The sequence below is a fragment of the Osmia bicornis genome, chromosome 10, assembly GCF_907164935.1.
Source record: "Osmia bicornis bicornis chromosome 10, iOsmBic2.1, whole genome shotgun sequence".
NCBI lineage: Eukaryota > Metazoa > Arthropoda > Insecta > Hymenoptera > Megachilidae > Osmia > Osmia bicornis.
In genome coordinates, this window is record NC_060225.1 from 5,511,676 (window position 1) to 5,529,697 (window position 18,022).

General features: G+C 37.3%; 1 protein-coding gene across 5 annotated transcripts in view; it reads right to left on the minus strand.

Annotated features, from left to right (window-relative positions):
* The window catches only part of LOC114877233 (ankyrin repeat and fibronectin type-III domain-containing protein 1), a 76,678-nt gene that overhangs the window by 46,450 nt on the left and 12,206 nt on the right, over positions 1-18,022 (minus strand). For 3 of the 5 annotated variants that reach the window (XM_029189543.2, XM_029189547.2, XM_029189541.2), the window contains exon 2: positions 12,619-12,755. In XM_029189543.2, the coding sequence (XP_029045376.1) occupies positions 12,619-12,731 (113 nt within the window). In that variant the 5' untranslated portion in view covers positions 12,732-12,755. Of the gene's footprint in view, positions 1-12,618; positions 12,756-13,405; positions 13,441-13,482; positions 13,968-18,022 lie in introns of those variants that run through there. The other 2 variants (XM_029189542.2, XM_029189544.2) reach the window with 2 other exon arrangements.

Below are 18,022 nucleotides of genomic sequence, written 5' to 3' on the forward strand. Positions count from 1 at the left end.
ATGAGAAGTGAGAAGGATTATAGAGATTGTTGACAAATAAAAAATATTGCATTTAAAAAAAAAAACTACCGGTTCTCGCTCGATCATCAAAGTCAAGTTTATCTTTTTACCCATAAAAATATTACCTTGGATTCGAATTTTCTCCCGGACGAAAAGGAGAGTATCTAACAATTTCAAAATTACCAACGATTCACGGTGAAAAGACGAGGAAAGTACAGGAGAAAAACTACCACTTCCTGCAGCAAGTATCTTTCGAAGCCACTAAAATGCCTCGAGCTCGAGAACAAACTTCCATCGATCTAACAACCGAGACCATAATCGCATAAGACAAACCCCGAGAAACTTCGTAATCCTAGACGCTTATGATTTCGTCTACGTATCGGCGAGCTAATTAAATTCCTCGTATGATGTGGAAAAGCTTCTTCGAACAGATGTTGTGAAATAATCCTGAATCGATACAAACGACACCGGTTAGATTGGTCGATAGAAACACACTTCGAGAACAGCAGGAATTCAAACAGACTATCTTGATTTATTGGAAGCGTAGAGAGGAACCGATACCGATAACAATGGACCTTTAGAAACCACTGCAAACAAGAATCGGTCTATTGGAAATTGAATAGTGTCCACGGTCTGTGGACGGATTCAAAGATGACCCCTGAGGTAATAAGATCCTTAGATTGGAACATAAAGACCCGGCACGTTGTTGTTATCGAAATATTGGGACACTTGTTCTACTTGTCTGACCGATGCTTTACCTGTACTACTGAAATGTGTACAGCATCGAGCAAAGTTCAACCCTTCCTCTTAGGTAGAAAATTTTCTCACGTGGAAAATGACGATGGAGGAGGAGGCTCCATATATATATACCATATATTAATGTATAAAAGTTTACATGAGAAAATTTGAAAATTAATTAATTCAAAATTGCTTGAATTATTTTAAAGCTAGCACTTCGGTAAATTCATTTCCTGGTACTTATTAAAATATTCAAAGATTAAAATTAGACCGGCTTTTCATCTCGTTACAGAAAATATCCAAAGTGAAACTCGAGTATTTTTCCAACATCAGAAATTACAAGAGTGGCGATACACTTCTCGGATGACAAATTTCGTCGCGGTGTCATAAAGAATGCGATGCAATTTTATCCTGTTATTTTATCCTCTTGAAAAGCGTGCTGCGAATAGATACATTCAACTCGTGACAGGGCTTAACCAGGTCGAAAAAATGTCAGCGTTTTACAAGGGTTTACGGTTACTCTTCGAGAGGGAAAACTTTTCTAGCATTATGCTCACATTTCACGCTGCACTTTTCCACTGACTAAAATTAGATTTTTCACGAGGAGAAATTTCGTAAAATAGAACGAGGGAACGTTGGGAAAAAGGAAATCGGAAGTTGTCGATGAAAATCCCGTAGGAGTGATCTTCTGAATTCCCTCATCCCGGTAAGACCCGATCGGAAACAGCGAAACTGCCAATCAAATCTCTCTCGTTCGACTGACGTATCCATTTCGCGTAACCCTGAATGTTCCTGGATTAAATCGAATCGACTAGAACGTTCGACACAAATAAAATGCAAAACACGGCATTTGCATTTAATTGAAACACTCGTTATACAAAATTTCTCGTTCGAGAGATAATAATTCTGACGCGCTGGTTTGATTATACTTGTTAATGTAAAAATATGGATACGCGTTCTAGTTATTTTAATATCGAGTGCATTTGAATCTTTTCCTTTTTTCCAAGGTAAATCTATATAATTTTTATGAAAATATTTCGAAATTCAGCGCGCTTTCCTCGGTGAATTATCGAGCTTCAGAGTGTTAAGTAGGAGGATCGAAGTGTTAATGCATTTCGAGGTCACCGACAGAAACCTTCACCCTCGATTCATTGCGAGGCAAGTTCGAGCCTCGGCTCGACCCTTAATTGATCCTTCGATTCCCATCTCGGATTCCAAGCTGTCTTCGGACAAAGAGAGGAGAGAAACAGGGATGGAGGGTTACCGCAAACTTGTACGAGCCAGCGACTTTATTAACGTGTGCAAGGTGACGAAGCGTGGCAGATAAACCTGTACAAAAGCGAAACCCGAAACTGGGTCATCGCTAGTTGGATATATAACACGGCTACCATTTCCACAAATGCACCTCAACCAGACAGTTACAAGCGTGAAAACGAAATAAAACGAGCACTGGTCGGGATTTAATCGATTGTCATTACTCTGCGGGTAGGATTCGATCGATACAAGCAAATACCAATAGGTACTCGATACTCGATTTTTCGATATCAAATAGGATAACGTATACAGTCGTTGATCCCTGTATAAAGATTTACCCTTTTCCTAAAAAAGGAAGAAACATATAATGAGTTTCTGAACCTTTGGACGGCGGAACATGGAGAGAGGCCGCCACAAGACGGCGGACCACGGAGAGAGCCCTAATTTTAATTTAATTTTGAATTTTATATTATTTTTAAAGGTTAAATAATAAAATATAATTATCTATAGCAGTTCGAATACTTGTCCCGAATAAAATTATAATTAAAATTAAAAATTATGAAGCTTTCAAATAAAATTTAAACGAATCATTATCGTATTATTTTCATTAATTAGTTTTTTAAACGTGTTTGACTTACGATACCACAGCAAAGTAATAAAAGCTCCAATATAATAAGAAACCAGAGAAATCATAATGGCTTTTTAAGATTATTTTCGAAAGCCAGAGAAATTGATTTTTCTTTGGTAAATCAAAGGGTGTGATTGAATCATTGAACAGATTCTTAGATTAAATACGAAGCAGAGATGGATACCGTGTTAACACAAGCTTTCAACGTGATCAATCTTAGTCTACGAGATCGAAGATGACCGATTTGCTTGTTCGTGTCTTGTACCGTGATGTTTATTTTGCCTGGTAATCTTCGCGCTTTCATAATTCCCTTAATTCTTCCTGAATACTACGCGCGTCGTTTGTTATTACAAAATTAACATCTTCCCTCGCATTTTTGAATACTAAACGGAGCGTAAAATCAATCTACAAATACAAAGCTTGAAACAATAACGAATGATACGCGAATAATCCTATCGTATGGGTGTTTTATTAATTTTTCAACGAATTGAAAACTGTTTGTTATAAAAAAAAATAAAATTGTTTGTAATGTAAATAACAGTTTACGCAACGAGATACGATAGAATTTCAACGTTATTTGAGCTTGACATTTGAAGTTCAACAAAGAGGAAAAATATAAAATTGAAAATCTGAAATTCCTTGACAGAATGCGAACAGATTTCATGTTTTTAAATTGTGAAATATCGCAAATTTCATATTAAAAGCTTCAAGTTTTATACTACTACTTTCTAATATTTTGGAGCAAAGAATAGGCTCGCTATTTCGGGAAGATTTTCTTCTCGAATGAAAAGGGTTCCAAGAAATCTCTGCCTCTTTAGGTTCCTGATCAAAGACCTGGCCTAGATTCGGCTCGTTCAGATTTTTAAGGCGATCACAGATCCTTCGAGGTACACTCAGGAACCATTGGAAATCTGATCAGGGATTATTATGACGTTTTTCACGACTTTTGTCAACGAAGAAAATTCTTTTTTCATTTCAACTCCAACATTTTCACTTGATTTCAATTGATACTTGTTTGAACAGCAATGTACACACGTAGGCGGTTTACATAATCTCTTTTAAACGAAAGACCATCATCGAATACACAATCGTGGTGAACGTTACCAGGCGAAATAACAATGTGTCCATTCAGCTGGCCGAGAAAATGGAACTGTCATTTTCCCTATTTCCTGGTGTCGTCCACTATTCTTTAATCTCTTGGAAAAGGTAAACAGTACGTTTAAAGAGAGTCTGAACGAGTGACAAGATGAAGTATAATAATTCTTCTCCCAGATTGAACATCTACTTTTAGCTCGTTCGAATTATCCTAAATTATTCAAAGTACATGCCCGTCGATCACGATTGAAGGATTAAAATCAAGTTTCTCTCGGAACATTCGAAATTCCCAATCCCTGTTTGAAAGATTAATCGTCTCGTGCTATTTTCATTCTTTCGGTGTCTCTTCGTTTTCCGATCGAGAAGAAAAGAATTTAATCGAAACATTCCAAGAAGGTTTGGCCAATTAAAAACACGATTAAATTCGGGATCGATCAGAGATCGCAGGAAGAATAGTAATTCCTTACTGAAAGTGTTGAGAAATCGATGGATACATTTCTAGAATAAAAAGCCTCTTTCGAATAGATCTGAAGTGTGAAAGGAAATTAGCTGGTTACATCTCGTTAAGGCTAACGAGCTTTTTCTGCATCCTTAATGAAACTCTCGTTTATCCTCTCGAGTGAAATGTATTTTTCCGACGAATTTTCCTATGAATATTTTTCAGATAACCGAGGATGCAACTAGAATTTTCTCCGACGTGATAGTTCCCGCGAAAATAAGCTTCGACGATGCAAGGTTCAGTTGATAAACGAGCCGTGACGGTGGAAATTTTTCAACGTCACCTCGAAAATACTTAAAGGATCTTCGTATATAATCCACCAAATGAAAGTGAAATTCTATAAATACTTTAGGTATTTTTCGTTTAAAAATACAATTCCTTCGGTGATACTGATAAATTACAGATTGATCTAGTTTGCCTCTCAATGAGCTTCGAAGATTCATGAACGCTGAGGGAAACGACTTGATGGAACATCGTTGCAACGAATGCACCGACATGAATAGAAATTCGTGGCGATTCGTATGCACATTTAGACCTGGATGAGGCAATCTTTCTTCCAGAGCGTTGCCCCACGATAGTCTGCAATAAAATCCTCCTTATTACCCGTTGCGCATCGCTCGCGTTACACACGCCAACTTTCTACATCGTTCCTTCAACAAAATCACTGTAGAATCATTCTACCTCCACTTACAATTTACGTGAAATTTTTCGAAATTTTCTCCCTGATCTACTTTTCTGCACGGATTTAACGTTGCGCGACATCCGTTCGAGGGAACGTGACAGTTTTCAAGTGTAGGTAGAACGACGGGGTGACAAAATGGAACTGTACGTGTATAGCGGTGGCCATTTACGGCACGTGTAAATGTAGCTAATGGTTTCGCGACGTCATTGAAAATGGTAGTCGAGCCAACTTCCATGGAACAGATGGTGTTCATTAGCAAACAGCGTCAAGTGTTTCAAATCTTATTTTAATTTTTATACTTTTGTAAATATTGGGTTATTGAATATGAAACTCGACAAATTGTGAATAAATTTTTGTAATCGGCAGAAACAATGTGTTATCAATGAGTAATGATTTTACTGGCGACGTGGTCTCAATTAACGAATTGTAAAATAAGTACAATTAACAAATTGCAATGATTAAATATAGTAATTTCTGGGTTTTGTAAAAGTCAAAGTACATTTTGGACAGAAATATAATAATCTATATTATTACAGTTTGACTGCCACACTAAAGCCGTTGAAAATTTCATTAAATATTACTTTTATTACTTTTCAATAATTAATAAGCAAATATGAGGTGACATTTTTTGTTTCAAGATATAGTGTACGTTTTATTAGCTCCTCAAATTGAAATCATCTTTTGTTTTCACAAATATTATGTATATTATCTTTAAAATACTTCATTATATTTTTATCTATAATTTCAAGTATCAATTAAATAAGTCAAAGAATTCCTAATAATATGAGTAATGGATTCCTATTTAAATTCAAGTGTCACCCACATATGGATGACGTGGCAGTCAAAGTGTTAAGGTAGGTACATCAAACAATTTGTCAGCTAATTAATTGGACCAAATTTTATAAAATATAATAAATTTCCTAGAAGAGATTTATACACAAGAATGATCAGGCTTCCATTATCTCGATAAGAAGTCGATAAGAAGAATGTATTTAAGAAAACAATTGAATTCCCTCCCTAAAGAAGAGGGTTCGTTTATTCCTTTCGACTGTTGCTTTCGATGTCCATTATTCGGCGCATAAATTCAAGCTGACGATGCAATTTATTATCCCGCAAACAAATACGGCGAACCAATGAATATTCATCGAAATTACCGATCGGCCTAGCCTTTCGTTACTCGTTGCACGTCGAGCGGAAAATCGTTTACGCCGAATAATTTAAATTCCCGTCTGAAACGAAACTCGCTGGATTTTGCGGAAAGAAGGTAGCGAAAGGAAAATTACTCTACCAATCAGCCGACCACGAAAGCTTCCATAATCTCTATAATCTGTCACTTCGATTTATCCGATTGATCTTTACCTTCATCGATACATTAAGCGGTTCATTTTCAACCCCTTCGATATTTCATTCTCCAACAATTAGATGCAATTCAGAGAGCAGGTTGATTAAATTCGGAATATCGAGTGAAAGAAAATAAGATTGCAAAATAGGAGTAACCCGGTGAAACGGTCATCCTGATTGCTGATTTCTTCGATAAATAGTTGGCCAATTTGCAGGCTGCGCCGGCGGCAGTTGCAACGAATTTACCCGAGCTAACTTCTCCACCCTATAATCACCTGCATCGGGTCATAGGTGACAGAAGCTACCAACTTCCCCCGAACCGCAGGCATAGCCTGAATCCCCATTAATTCGTTTCGCTCAAATTCGATCTTGAAGAAGAGAAATTTTTCTGGAAAAACAGACAATTTACAATTTCTTCTTCCCGCGATAAACTTAATATAACATCACCGTCGAAGCGCGAGAAATGGAAAGATTTTCCTCCAAAATCAAGCAATAAAGTCTGCGAGGAGAAATATTAAAAATGATTTTCGAATCATCTTTTCCTCCTCTGCTCTCCGAGAATATGAGAATACATATGCGACCTTCTGGAATTTATAGCCTGGTAAGAACTTCATCGAACAACGCCGCTGTCTCGAGCAGAATGTGCGAATAAAGAGCAACGAAAAATATTTTCCACCGTCAGGTCACGCGAAACTACTCGAGGACGAAGGAGAAACCTCTGATACGAGGAAGATCTTCGAGGAAGGAAATAATAACAGACCTTTGAACCATCGAACTCTATTATCAACGAGAAGATATTTTCACTAAAGCTGACGTCGAAAATAATCGAGGGAAGATACATTCAGCATCGGTGAAGGGGAAAAAATCGTTCTCGAGTAATGCGCGAGAACAGAAGACCGTGATCATCAATCAGAATCTTTATCAAGGAACGGTGTTTTATTGTTCGAGGAGAAAGGAACAACGAAAGGATATTTCTTCGAGGATATCGTCCATCAAAAGTGTTTCGTCGATTGTAAGATAAAGAAACAAGGTCCGAGGGCTTTGCGAAGTACAACCCGACATTTACGATATTATTTAAATGCACGATGAATTACCACCCTGGGAGAGGTAGAAAAAAAGTTCTTTAAACTTTCCCGTCCCAGGAGTGACATTTTGTAAAATCGAACAGAAGGATTTAAGGAATAATAATTCTAAATAGATCTTAAGGGGTTAGGTCACTAGGATTTTGAAAAAATGGAAAATTTTTTTTGCTTGAAAGGTGCCTTAATGTCTTAAAAATGATATGGCAAAAGTGTTGGAAGACCAACCATTTGATACCGATAACCCTGCGAACTCACTGCCGGATATCCCACTTCATTATATTTTATGTTGGGATCCGGGTGAAGAACGATCGGTTTTATGGTATAAAAGTTTATTCGCCGAACTCAACTAACGCAATTTACATGAATAAGAAATACGCAATGGAACGCGACAAAAGATTATGGGTGGGAAAAATCTCTAAGTAATCGAATTTCGAAGAATACCGTTGAATCATCGAGTTCGCGTAGATCTTTAGCCAAACTTCGCTTCCCCGTGACCGTGACAATTCTGTGACAATGGCAATTAGGGTTGGTTCGCTTCGAGGATGATCTTGAGAGAAAAACTGGAACGAGTTAAGGGGCGGCAATTCGTACCCTCGCAATTCTAGCTTTCAGGGAGAAAGACTTTTTTAGAAATACGTTCCATTAAGAATAATTGCAGGGCATTAACTATGTACGCTATGGACTACAGTGGGTGATCAGATTATTAGAGCCACGATATGAAAAATGGGTTTTTCGAATATTTTACATATAAAATAACAAAATTTCCGTTTAATTTGGTTTTCATTTAAGAATTAATGATGTTTATGTAAAATCACCAATTTATGCGAGTGGCTCTAATAATTTAATTACCCACTGTATATCAGTTTGACGAGCGAGGGAAGAAAATAATTCCAGTTCTTCAATTATCGTTATTTATTAATCTTGATCGAACGCTTTTTCGTTATCTTCAGGAAGAAAAGTTTCAAGTTCTCGAATAGGATATTTAATAAAATGAACAGCGAAATAACTGTCGCAATTACACGGTGAATCGAGAAAGAAGTATCTCCGGAATTATCTTGCCTGTGGAAAGTGCAGGCGTGTAACGTTTTACTAAAGCATTATAAGAAATGTCTGTGTTACGTTTCCTTCGAGGATCGAATGCTTGCCGCGTTATCTCTGGCATCGTGAAAAATGGCCAGAGTAGCGTAGAAAGAAAAGAACATGAATTTGATTCAACGAATATCCATAACGCGTCTGTGCGTTCGATACGCGTGTGAATTGCATTTTATTTAAACGAGAAACGAACGATACACGCGTCGTATAAATATACGGAATCATGATTTATCGCGTTCGCGAACGAAATTTTATTTGTTTCCCTTTTTATTCGACGTCGGTCGAAATTTTCGTTTGAATATCGCGTCGGCGTCGAACTCGGTCGAGAGCACTTTCGATTTAATTCATTCAACTCGTTCGAATTAAATAACTGTGTAGAGTTAACGAATTTTCCTGATTCATTCGCGAACGAAACGATTCACGAAATTAACGGACGTTCAATGATTTCGAAATGTAAAATACAATTTGTACAGTGGGTGATCAAATTATTAGAGGCATGGTATGAAAAATGGGTTTTTCGTGTTTGCGTAGAAATAGAGCTGTCCTGCACTATTTAGGGAATTATATAGAATTATATTCTCTATTTAGAGAATTAATAGCTTTTGTCTAGAGAATTGCTACAATTACTCCCTCAATTCTTTTTGCCTTAAAGTTTTTACATTGTGTAACTTTTAATCAATAATTCTCTACTATTAATATACAAAAAAATATTTATAAAAATAAATAAGTACATCTAAAAGATTATATTTACACATGTATGTTAGTATTTCGTAACGCGGCCTTTTGCTGCAATTACTGTCTCAATTCATTTTGATTGCTTTATTTCTAGCCCATACTTCAATCAATTGACATTTATTACTAATAATAAATATTTCCACAAATTTTTAATGGGGTTGAAGTCCGAAGAATTTCCAGGCCAGTCGTTTAACTCGGTTTTCATTTAAAAATTAATGACATTTATGTAAAATCATCAATTTATGCGAGTGGCTCTAATAATTCAATCACCCAATGTAAATTTCTACCCAAATGGCAATAATTATTAGATAAAGTGGAAAACGTTTTCCAATATTTACCTCCCCAAAAAAGGTTGAGCAATTTGGCGGAGTAAATTCAAAGTATCGCGTTGCGTCAGAGGGATCGGGACACGAAATCGCGGTTATTCTTCGAAAGATTGGGGAAAAATCGAAGGAATACGAAATCGACGTTCGATAATGTAACGTCGCAAAAAGTCGAGGGTAGACAGAAGAAAAACACTCCATCTGTCCTGGAACTGACGCAAATCTAAGACGATTATCCGTTTAACTGACAAAAGAAAAACACGAATCTTCTATTCTTACATTTCGATCGAAAAAATGACTCAACGACAGAAAATCTCTCAATTTCTTCAATTTTCTAATACACACGTCTCTCTGAGGAAATTATTTTCCTACGCAATGGTTTATTTAAAATGCTCGCGGCAAGATTTTGCTGTTTGAAAATCTCGGAGAGGAGTAACTGAGAACTAACCTTCCGACTTTGAATATTCTAGTAAAGATCGCGGGTTCCCTTCGTGTTCAGCAATTTTCATGCACGATTGCGGAAATACTTCTATTTCGGTACGTTACAATGCTAGAAAACTTTCCTGTATCTTACTGCAGTCTTTTGTAAAATGCACCATTCGATTTTCCATGACCTGATTCTGAAATTCTTCTCCCCCTTCTTTTTCGTCAAACTCTCATTTTGGCAAGAGAAATTCTCATATTACTACCATAATCGAGTTTTAAATTATACCCCGAACAGCAATATCCTTCGAGAAATTGGAAATACGTGAATCTATATCTCAGACTTCAGAACTCCAGTTGTTTTAATATAAAACGTATAAACAGAGGAAAGAGTCGATTATCGATACCAGCTAAGGAATAAGAAAAAAAGAAAATCATCCCCTAACGGTATCAACTTTGTTCCACACGAAAACGTACGAATTTACTTGGTGTTATATGGTGTTCGAAATTAATTAACTAACGGTGTTTAAACCCGGCTACGAAATTCGATCGAAACTTTTCTTTTCTCCGGTCGATTAAACGCGTTAGCAACAGTGGAAGAATCGCGAGGAAGTTCCTTGAAAGACGAACCCCTTGCAATAATTCACTTAACACCCTCTCTCTCCCTCTCGTTTTCTTTCGCCCCTTGATAAAGCGAGGCACCGAGAGGCCGATCGCCATTCGGGTTAATTAATAATCGGGGTCGTGACATCGTTTACACAGGGATTGAAAATTAGCCGTCGTCGCGAATATTCGAGTCACGGAATTTCCATGTTTCCTTTGCCGTCGAATAATCCGACGGGTATTCGTTAGGAATGAAACGAACGTGATCGTGTTCTCAAGCGTTAAGGATCGTTAATTAGGCACACCGACGACTATGTTTGTTTAAGAAGTTCGCAGGAATTTGAAAGTAAGGAATACATAGAAGATTCGAAATAAGAGGAGAAATTCTAAGGAAGATGCAATTTTGTAGCATTATTCTTTTACAAAGGAAATTTACGTCCTTGCACATTCGTTGCAATTCGTACCATTATTACCTGGATGCTCGTCGACGAGCACTCCAGTTTCCGGTTATCAAAATTCATGACAACCACTCCGAGTGAACACGAATCGACGAAGCATCGAATTTTACCGCGACCTGAATAGTAAACCTTTGAGAGGAGCCGTTGAAATCGTTCCTAGATACATACCTGATGTTGATTGCGTTTCAAAATATATATTGTATAAGCACATACCCGGCGTTGTTCGGTTAACATTTTGCATGTTTCAATGGAAAATTCGAACTACCCTCAGCTCACTGTAAACCGCTCCGATTAATTGAGTAAACTTCACGAATGAAAGCGCCAACTTTCCTGAGATACACCGTGTACCATCAATTGTAATTAGAAAACTCTTAACAACGCAGTGATATCGATACTTTCGGTAAAAGTTTGAAAAATTTCAGAACTTTAAATTCTATATATTTCAAAAATAAAAAAATTTACAAATTCATAAAAGCTCACTCTAGAGTGAAATTTTAATTACGTCAATTGTGAATTGTTTCAAATTTAATTATTACTATTCCTGAATGAAAAATTTGATTCTAGAGTAGGCTTTTGTAAATTCGAATTTAATTTGTTTCAAATTTAATAATATCGAATATTACGAAAAGCAGTTCGATAAATTAATATCAATCGAATGAAATTCTTCGAAAAGAATTTAATCCCATCTCGATTTCACGGTTCACAGCGAACAAAACCGATTTAATGCATTTAATCTGTTCCCATTATCGTACTTTTCAAAAACCGATGCTCGATCGTTCGAATTCATTTAATTATGTTCCAGTGGAAATTACAGTGGAAACGCGAAATGTTTGTTAACTCTGAATAGGAGGCTTCATGAATATTCAGGCTAGTCGGTCCGAGAATTATTAATATCGCGAGCAAACAGAAAATGTCAGACTCTTAGGCGACCCCTGTACCGTTTGTTCATTTCATAGCGCGAGAATGTATAACGTTCTGCTTGCGAATCTTTGAATGAAAAGTACGTGATAGAAATCTTGACAATTCTACTTGTTCGAGTAGAAAATTTAACCCTTTACAGTTGGAGATACAAGTAGCAACTTGGAACCTTAAAATTATTTCCACAAATTGGTGTACGCGATAGAAATCTTAATTTAACTTCTGCAAGTAGAAAATTAATATCTTTACACTCTATCTTTTCATAATAAGAAAATAGAAGTTCGATGTTTTCATCTTGCATAATACGATTGTCATCCAACTATCCAGAAAGCGACAATGTTTTTCGAATTTTCACGCTTCCCTGATTCCGTCCGATGGTATTGCAAGCCTCGATGGTTTGATTGATCTCCCCTAACTTCGCCCACGACATCCCCAGACAACGCGAAAATATGTAACCGTGTATTAAATTGAACCATCGCGAGGTAAAAAGCTTCGCGAATAATTCTTTGACCAAGGGAACAGGATCTTTTTCGAGGAAGAACGCTGATAACGAGTAATAAAACGAAGAATGTTGCTTCTAATGCTACAAAAAAATGTTATCCTTATTTCGCTTTTACTTAGCTCGTAAAAAAAAGGAAACGAAGCGAGGATCTTCCTAACGATCCTCCATTTGTTGCACCATTTTTCACCTCTGAACCTTTTGTTTTTAGGTGAACGTTTAAAAGGAATAGGAAGAACAGTACTCACCTCTTTTCTTTCCGCTGTTGCTTCTTCTTCCTGAAGGCTTTCTTGACCCTCAGGAGGAGAAAAGCGGCGCGATCGATGGTCAGGCTCGGTGAAGCCTTGTCGCCGCTCGACATCCTGCGTCCTAGTCCTCCTAACACCTGCACACGTCAAGGAAAACATTTATTTTAATAATACAACACTTTTTCCACCTCTGTTGATTATAAAAACGTTGATATTTAAAGGATTAAACTCGAGATAAAAAAGGTTACTAATGGCGGACCATGGAGAGAGCTCCAATTTTAATTCAACTTCGTGTTTCCTTCCTACATATGAAGCTCTTTGTCAACTCTTCGAGGTACACGATTTTAAAGAAAATAAAAACCCTATTTGCACAGAATTTTTTTGGAAAAAATGGAAAAAAACATTCATAACTTCAACTTTTCGAGATGGATTAAAATATATCCCACCAAGCATAAAAAGCTAAGCAAAAGGTGGGACAGTTTTTAACCCACCTAATCCTAAAGAGTTAAACTCTGCTCTGTTCAATGGTTAAATTCGCGTACCAGATAATTTTACACCCTTTAGTTGAATTATTGGATAATATTGCATCACCAGATTCGATTCGCCACAACGTTTAACGAAATTGAATACGCCCTTCGGGAATAGCTACTGCTAATTAGCAACGTTTAACTCGTAACGTAAATCAAACAGACGTATCTGGTTACTTTACAACAACCCCTGTCGTAGTAACGTACCCTAAATATCTGATGCTACATGCTCGCCACAATGTTTAACGGATTGAACGTACCACGGAATAGTTCCTGTTAATTAGCGTGCATTCAATACTACGCAACACCTCTAAATATTCGAAGAACTTCGACTCACCGCAATGTTAAATGTTGTTTAATACGTTCATAAATAGTCGCTGTTAATTAAACGAAACAGACAGATTAATCCAACCATGAACTCCGATAACATTTGTAAATTCAAGATAAGAGAAGCACTTCTGAAACGCGAACTTTGATCGTGTGTTACGTTAGAGGATAAATGCTTCGTTCCGTTCAATTAGAACGACGAAATTCTTCGAGATTGGCGTGTAACCACCGTCAGGTTGTCACGTTGGAGCTAATGCGATCATGGAAATCCTCTTCCATCTTGGTCACCAGAAACGTTACTTCCTAATCCGATTATCTTACGAAAATCCGATGTTAACACGCGAGGAGCGTCGATGACGTGTTACCAGAAGTTTCGACTTAAATTTATTAATTAAGAATAAATCACGCGAACACTTTACACATTAAACGAACACTTTATCAAAAAATCCCATTGATTTACACGGAACGGGAGAGACATGTTACAACTCGCGATGTTGTCTCGTTCACGGGTCACGGTACACTGGCTTGAAATTTCGAACGCTCATCCCCTTGCCTTTGTGTTTATCCTTGACTGAAGCATCAACCTTCAGTTTCCGCTGGTCTATAATCGAGCCGACCTTTCAATTAATTAACAGACAGAAAGGAAAGTTTTCGATGTAAACACTGTCCGGGCGCTGATCATTGTTCGACAATAAAAAATTCATTTTCTCCGAGTGGAAATAGTAGTCGAGCTATTTCTACGTTCGATCGTATTATGCATCGGCTTATACAACACGCAACTGACCAGACTCGAGTTTTATTTCTGAATAGTACTATTTTGTAAACACGAGCCGGCTGTGTCCAGCTTCATTTTCTTAAAAGGACAATGCGCTAGATCCTCCATCGCGACGGCAACGGAGTACCAAGCAAAGCTGCTTGAATTCTCCGATATACAATGCTCGAACTGAATAACATTAAATTTGAAAATCTACCACGGAGTTAAATTAGCTGCCGTTGAATCGAGACCCCGGTGGTTATAAATTAACTAGAAACAAACGAACCGCTTTTCAGAAGTTCCAGAGAATTTAACGCGACAAGTTGAGACTTTCAATGGGGAAAGGGTACCGGTTATATAAATTCCCATCGCAATATCGGGAACAGGTGCATAAATTCGATGAAAGGCTTAAATGTTTCTTTCAACAGGTCTCGAGAACGCTTGACACTGATCCAAACGAAGAGCTACGAATCTTGTTAACGAGGAGCAGCTACTTTTGTTAATTAACTTACGACAAAAGATACACGAGTCGCCGTGGAACGAAACTCTTGGCTCGATGAAATCTGTTAATAAGATAAAATCGAAATTACGTGAAAATAAAAGGGTAGAGATAAATAGGAACATTCGGAATAACGTTCGTATCAGCTCGTAACGATCGGCAGTTCGAGGAAACGTCGATAAATTGCTCGCTGATTATCAAAACGGATACGAAACTAAAGGAAACACTGTTTGCAACAGTTTCTCTTCCCTATCTAACCGTCGGCTATTAACATTTGCTAAATTGCTGAAGATAAAGCTAAAGCCGAGTCGATAATGCCTACTTTCGACCCTGCTTTTCGCGTGATTCCTCGATTTTATTGAACCGGCGATCGATGAAAGACAATGATTAATGATGACCCAATATCCTACCACCCCCGCCAATGTTATGTAACGATCCTAAAATTGGAAGCATTTTTATATTCGACGTTAATCACCGTTATACGAGACACTCGCCGTTTCCAGGTTATTAATTTCGTATTGAAAAATTAATTAATAGGTCTTCGAAACGAACTTGGGATATGCCTTTTTTTTCTGCTACGAATGACGGATTCGGATCAATCGTGACCCAGATAACTGAGCGTCGATTAAAATTAAGCACTCAAATTTTATCATCGATCCGAGTATTTGATGGTTGAATGATTTGAATGATGAACTTTTCATTGAGATATCAGTGGCATAGGCCCTAATTTTAATTAAGTTCCCTCAACTCCCTGACCCACAAATTTAATCAAGGTACATAGGATGTTAATCGTGATTTCCTTTAAACGAGAGTTCGGAATTTGCGAACGAATGCGATCCACTCGTTCGATTTGAGAACAGTAATACAGTTTGATTTTGCTCCATGGCAGGAGGTACTCAAACTTCTCGTATAACTATCAAACTCCGTCCAACATCCACGTTAAACTAATTTACCGCATTCGAGGCTTTGAATCCTTGCTACAACACATATACGCATACCTCGGTGTCTTTGTTATCTGTTACTTGATATTCGATATTTGAATATGAACGATGCAATTTGAAAAAAGAGCTGGTGCAACGTTGTTTTGACTACGGTGCATCGTTCTGATTGAATTGATACGATATTTAAAAATTTGTTTTTTCAATAAAACATTGCTGTTATTATTTTTCTGAAAAATTGAGGAAACGAGAGATACTATCGGTAATAAATGATCTTCATTTGAATCACAATCGAGAAACCTATTTCGACAGAGAACTGGTGCAACAAAGTGCATCCATTATTGAAAATTGATCCGAACTGAACACAATGGTTACAAGAACTTCATCAAGTTTACCACGATCAAAGGATCAATAGCCAACCACGCCTATTCCATGGGTACACAATAGGAAGGTCATGGTTTATCCCAACAATGCTAATTAACAAATTAGAACTCTCATAATCCTTATTACTTGTATCATTCGACATAATAATATCCATCCTAATTACATAGTTACCAGTTTAATTATCGTATAGATTAAAATCGCAAAGAAATTTCTAAATTTTCAATCGTAAACAAAAATAAATGCAATTTACCATATTGCAATCGTGAATGTAAATTTCATTAATTATACAACGAATGTATGCTGCGTTCGTTATTTCGTGTACTCGGAACTCATTTAAAAAGTTCCGAATTCCGTGCTATAAATAAAACTGCAAGAAAGGATTTTTTAATTACAAAGAAGATCGATGGATGAAACTATCAGGGCAACCTTGAGTTTCACGCCCTGTTCTCCCCTTTTCTTCTCTGTTTGACTTTGTTTTTTAAGTGCTCTCGAGGGATTTGCGGTTGTACCTGGTGGAAGGTAATCTTAAACCCTGGGACTTTCCTAATCTAGTAAATCTCTCGGCCACGGCACGGCGATATCGCGATACACAGAGTTAAAATGAATCCGTCGTGACGGGATGAAAGCGGCGAGGAAAATGTTTGTCCGGCTAAATGAAAGAATATGATGAAATAAAGGACGAGAGCAACAAATGAAAGCAAAGACCATTTACAACACAGACGACGCGACAACGAACTTACAATTCTAAATTACAAAGTATAGTCCACTGGGAGCAATCGTCTCAAACAGCTCAATGAATTTACCAAATGTTTTCTGTCAGCAACATGCAAATTACCTTGAAAGAAAAATAGAAGAAACCTCGTGTACACCCACAGTAGGTTGATAAATATTACAGAATCATAATTTAAAAACTTTTGTGTACAGAAGAACCGCAGAAAAACGCGTTATTGATCCTAGGTTCGCGTAGAAACCCCCTATTGAAACAGAAAAAAAAACGAATCCTGATCAATAGTTTGAAAAACGACCCCTTCTCTCGAAGTACTGTTTCATATTGTTCCATTTTTTATTCACCTAACTTGCGTTTAAATTTACCGACCCACTTTCAGGAATCTCCGACATACATAACTTCGTGGTCCACCCGGTGTACTCGTTAAATGAAAAACGAGAGCAAGAGAGCGTGCGAAGAAAACGTAACGAGACCGAATCAGAATATTTCATCTCGTCGCGACGCTTTTCGTTCGCTACAACAGCAACGTTACACGCAGCGGAGAAGGAAAAATTTCCATAGAATTCCTGTAAAACAAACAAGCGCAACGGTAAATGTCGCTTCTAAAACAAGGGTACAACATTTTCAGGAGCGAGTCGGTTGAAAAAATATTCCTGTCTCGTTAAAAATACACTAGTCGCTTACTTTGGGAAAATAGTGATGTAAGGGAAGAAGGAATTCACAAAATCTCTTCGTTGGAAATAAAAGTTTTTCCCTTCCTACACCGAACATATTTTTCTATCGATCCGTTAATACCCGGTATTTTTTGCGTATTTAATAGTTTATCGCGTGCTCGTTCGACATTTCGAGTTACAGTTTAGAGGAGGGACGTTAATATTTCAACGCGGAGGACAATAAAGAGCTTGGTATTACGGTTTAATGGCTGGTAAAAAGCAGACGCAATAAAGCGACGATCAAAAGGTGATTCATTTCGAATCGAAAGACGAGGCAAATACAGGAAACGATCGTAACAATTAATAATTTTATAAATCGTGAAACTATGGATCTTCTCAGTTTATCTCGACGGGGTTGGTTTTGTTAATGCCAGAAGTTTTCTCTCGTAAGACGTGGAATCGAAGTTGGTAATTTAATTGCATCTCGAGGGTGAAATTCATAAAAAGTTCGAAGGAGAATACAGCTTTTCGAGAAGTTAAGGCAACATTCGTCACGATGACGTTACTCGGCGTCGTTTTCGAACGGAGGAAACAA